At 45.0% G+C, this 3,770-nt stretch overlaps 1 protein-coding gene across 2 annotated transcripts; it reads left to right on the forward strand.

Annotated features, from left to right (window-relative positions):
• Positions 1-742: 742 nt before the first annotated feature.
• LOC115419313 (neurogenic differentiation factor 4-like) lies at positions 743-3,514 on the forward strand. 2 transcript variants are annotated; one of them, XM_030134021.1, is made up of 2 exons: positions 743-890; positions 2,251-3,514. In XM_030134021.1, the coding sequence occupies exon 2, from the start codon at positions 2,257-2,259 to the stop codon at positions 3,253-3,255; it is 999 nt and encodes a 332-aa protein (XP_029989881.1). In that variant the 5' UTR covers positions 743-890; positions 2,251-2,256; the 3' UTR covers positions 3,256-3,514. The 2 variants fall into 2 exon arrangements, with proteins under 2 accessions (XP_029989881.1, XP_029989882.1); XM_030134022.1 differs by having other exon boundaries at positions 747-880.
• Positions 3,515-3,770: the final 256 nt, after the last annotated feature.

Below are 3,770 nucleotides of genomic sequence, written 5' to 3' on the forward strand. Positions count from 1 at the left end.
ATTAAATTCAGATTAAGTGGAAAATATGACGGATTTTTTTGTTTTGTTTTGCTCATGGACACTTTTAAAGAAATTTTCACGAAACAAATACAAAAAAAACAAAACATTTATGAGTCTTGATTTGACACTGTGATCTATCTATCTATCTATCTATCTATCTATCTATCTATCTATCTATCTATCTATCTATCTATCTATCTATCTATCTATCTATCTATCTATCTATCTATCTATCTATCTATCTATCTGTCTGTCTATCTAGATGCGGATGTTCCTCGTGTGACTCCAACTCTTGTTCCGTCTGTTCAGAGCTGCCTCTTGGGTGAAGTAAACTTGTTCAACAACCCATCTCCGCAGTGTGAGGGGATAGATGGCTGGACGAGGGGATGGAGCAAACACCTGCTCACACACAACTTCAAGCTGTCACATACAGTTAGGCTCAGCCGACTGAGCGCGTCTCCCCTCCGCGCAAATGTGCTGCGGATTTGGCGGCCGCCCTCGCAAAGCAACAAAGGCCTGGGCCTCTTCTGCTTGTCTGGGGTATTTTACTGAGCTTATGCACATCTCCCTGACCCTCCAGCGCCTGCCCCCCCACCCCCACCCCCCCGCCACTCCACCCTACCCCCGGAGTGGAGCTTCAGGGGGCTCGAGCCACGGGCCGGCCACGCGCGAGCTGAAGCGCGTCAGCAGGACTTGGATGAGAGTGGGAGGAGGAGCTTTGCGTGGAGGTTAAAACCCAGAGCCCCCGCAGAGCGACCCGCACTGAGGCTCTGTGGGACAGCTCTGCACAGGGACACATCACGGACCGTCCTCACTGTTTGACGGACTGAGGGACTGACCTGTGGGGAAAGGAAACTATAGACCAGGTCTGCAAAAACTCAGCAGCACAGGTATGTTTCAGATAAGTTTTCACATTTCAAAAGTTAAGACTAAGAGGTTTGTGTCCAGTTCATGTCATAAAAATAATCAGGGCAGTCCAGATTGTGTCTAACGGTAATTTGACGTACCTTTTAAGTTTTTATGAATGATGCTGCAAACCTTAATTCATGCACACATTTATTCTCAAACTAAAAGACACAAAAAGAGATGGAAACTGAAGGTTTAACATGTCAATAAGTATTTAGGAGATACCTATCCCAGCACGCAATTTGTGGCGAGACATAATTTTTTCGCGTTTGGAAACGTCTATTTCAATTCAATCTAAGTCCTCTGTCACTGATCTGGGGATGTCGATCTTTCATTTAATCCCATGGTCGTCGCTTCATCCACGGAGCAAATCCTGCGATGGCCCAGATTGAAGTCGCATCCAGTCAGTGACTTTATCTCGGCGGGGCTTTACCAGTTCAGGAGTTGACCGGGATTAGAGGAGAGGAGAAACAGGGAGAAAGGAGGGGAAAGACTGAATGAAAATAAAATAACGAACATTTCTATTACTAATTATAAAGGTGATCAGGTATCTCCTCAGTTCACCCAACACCTGTGGCATAGGAGGAGCTGTCCGGTGCTGAAACGGTGTCAATACATGCAGACAGTCAGAAAACAACTACAATGTTTTACCAGCTTTCAGGTTGTTATTATTAGTTAAAGTTTATAACATATTTCTTTTGGTTTCCTGTCCTATTCCGAGATTTTACCCGCTGGGTGCTTTATATATTTAGCTCATTTCCTACAGGGTTTGTGCAGTTTGATTTGTTTTTAAAATGACTGATGAACCAGTAATACAACAGAAGAAGTGTAAACTGCAGAAGAGTGAAATAAATCTCAGTTTAGAACATAATATAAAATAAAACAAAACTTTTCAGCATAAACTAGATAATGTATAATAACCATACTTAGTAAAATGCCAGGCCGAAAAGATAGCCTTGAACTCACATTTAGTTCCAGACTCTTGGAAAAATGCACTGTTGGCCATGGAGTTGGAATAAATTTGTTTTCAGACAATGCCTATTTTTATTCCTGTTTACAAAAATCAGTAATCATCTTTGATTCGGTGCAATGACTGCATACTGAGTTTCAGTTACACTTTAGTGATCAAGAATAAATCACATTTTTACAGTCATTTCATGAGAAGAGGTAAAAATAGCCTGATTTATTCCAACTGTATGAACAACAGCATTGATCACTTTTTCTGTTGTGAAGAACCATGAGCCCTGTCTGTGAAGTATTTCTAAATATGAAGACATAAGGATTATTTGTAAACTACCTACACTCAAGTTATATGTGTTGACAAAGTTGTTTGCCTTTTTCTAGAGAATTATGATGATTAAGCCATACATGAGACGAGGTGAGGAAGAGGAGGCCGGCAGCCCCCTGCAGTGGATGGATGGTGACATGAGCTCTCCTGATGGAGATGCATCCATCTCATCAAACCGCTACAGAGGCAGCGCAGTGAACCAGCAGCCCAGGGAGATTGGGAGCGAGGATGCAGAGGAAGATGAGGAGGATGAAGAGGAAGGGCAGGAGGATGAAAACGGATCCAAACGACGAGGCCCCAAGAAAAAGCGAATGACCAAGGCCAGGCAAGAGCGTTTCCGTGCACGGCGTGTAAAGGCCAATGCCAGGGAGCGTTCACGTATGCACGGCCTGAATGATGCTCTGGAAAACCTGCGCAGCATCATGCCCTGTCACTCCAAGACCCAGAAACTGTCCAAGATTGAGACTCTACGGCTCGCCCGCAACTATATCTGTGCTCTGTCTGAGGCTCTGGAGGGGGGGCTTTCGACAGAGAGCCGGGGGTTCATGGAGACACTGTGTAAGGGTCTGTCACAGCCCACTACCAACCTGGTGGCTGGCTGCTTGCAGCTGGGTCCCTCTCCTGCACAGGGAAAGCCTGAGGACAGACATGGAGTTCATGTTCCACCTACTCCTCTGGGGGGTGTGAGCTACTCCTCTCCAGGTCTGCCAAGTCCCCCTTATGGCACTTTTGACTCTGCTCACCTACTTCACCTGCGAGCAATGAAAGGAGGACTGTACGACAACCATTCCCCAAGTGAGTATAACACTGGCGGTGTGGGGACCCCTCCATATGACGGACCCCCTACTCCCCCTCTGAGCATCAGCAGTAACCTGGTGCCCAAACAGGAGCCTTCACCTCACTACCTACCCCCACACCACTACTCCCCCTCCTCTGTGGACCAGAACCAGGGCCTGTATCAGACTCACTCTGGATATGACCCACACCCAGAGGGGCCATACAACTCCTACCACCCCCCTCACATGCCGCCACGACAGATAACCTCCATCTACAGAGACTAACATGGACCAGGAGTTGTTACTGAATCAGCCATCAATACAACCCGGCTGCTCGTCTCTGTCCATTGATCCTTCTTTAACACTGACTGACACTAATGTCTGATTCTTGGACTTAAACACTGAAGGATTGATCTGTCTCTCAGCCTGCGACAAGAACAACTCTGTAAATTAACAAATGTTTGATTACATGTGTGGTGCACTTGCACAGTAGACTAGCACTGTTAAAATTAGAAAACACTTGACCAAAACCAATGCATTTTATTGAAAAGTACCAACCAAATGAATTGAAGGCCTTTGTTGTTTTGGCCGTTTTGACCATGTGGGTAGCAACGAGGGATCATTTTTTCTATGTCCTGTTAATATAAGCACTTCTAATGTAGCTTCTGTGACATCAGATATTCTACATAAATTTAAGTATTTTATTTATTGTCTAATTTAAAACAGAATATATGAGCTTTGTTCTGATGTGCAGGTGTGTGTCTGATTTCCCTTTTGTATACAGTATATTTGTGGTCAAG

Source organism: Sphaeramia orbicularis, chromosome 5 (genome assembly GCF_902148855.1).
Source record: "Sphaeramia orbicularis chromosome 5, fSphaOr1.1, whole genome shotgun sequence".
In the NCBI taxonomy this organism is placed as follows: domain Eukaryota; kingdom Metazoa; phylum Chordata; class Actinopteri; order Kurtiformes; family Apogonidae; genus Sphaeramia; species Sphaeramia orbicularis.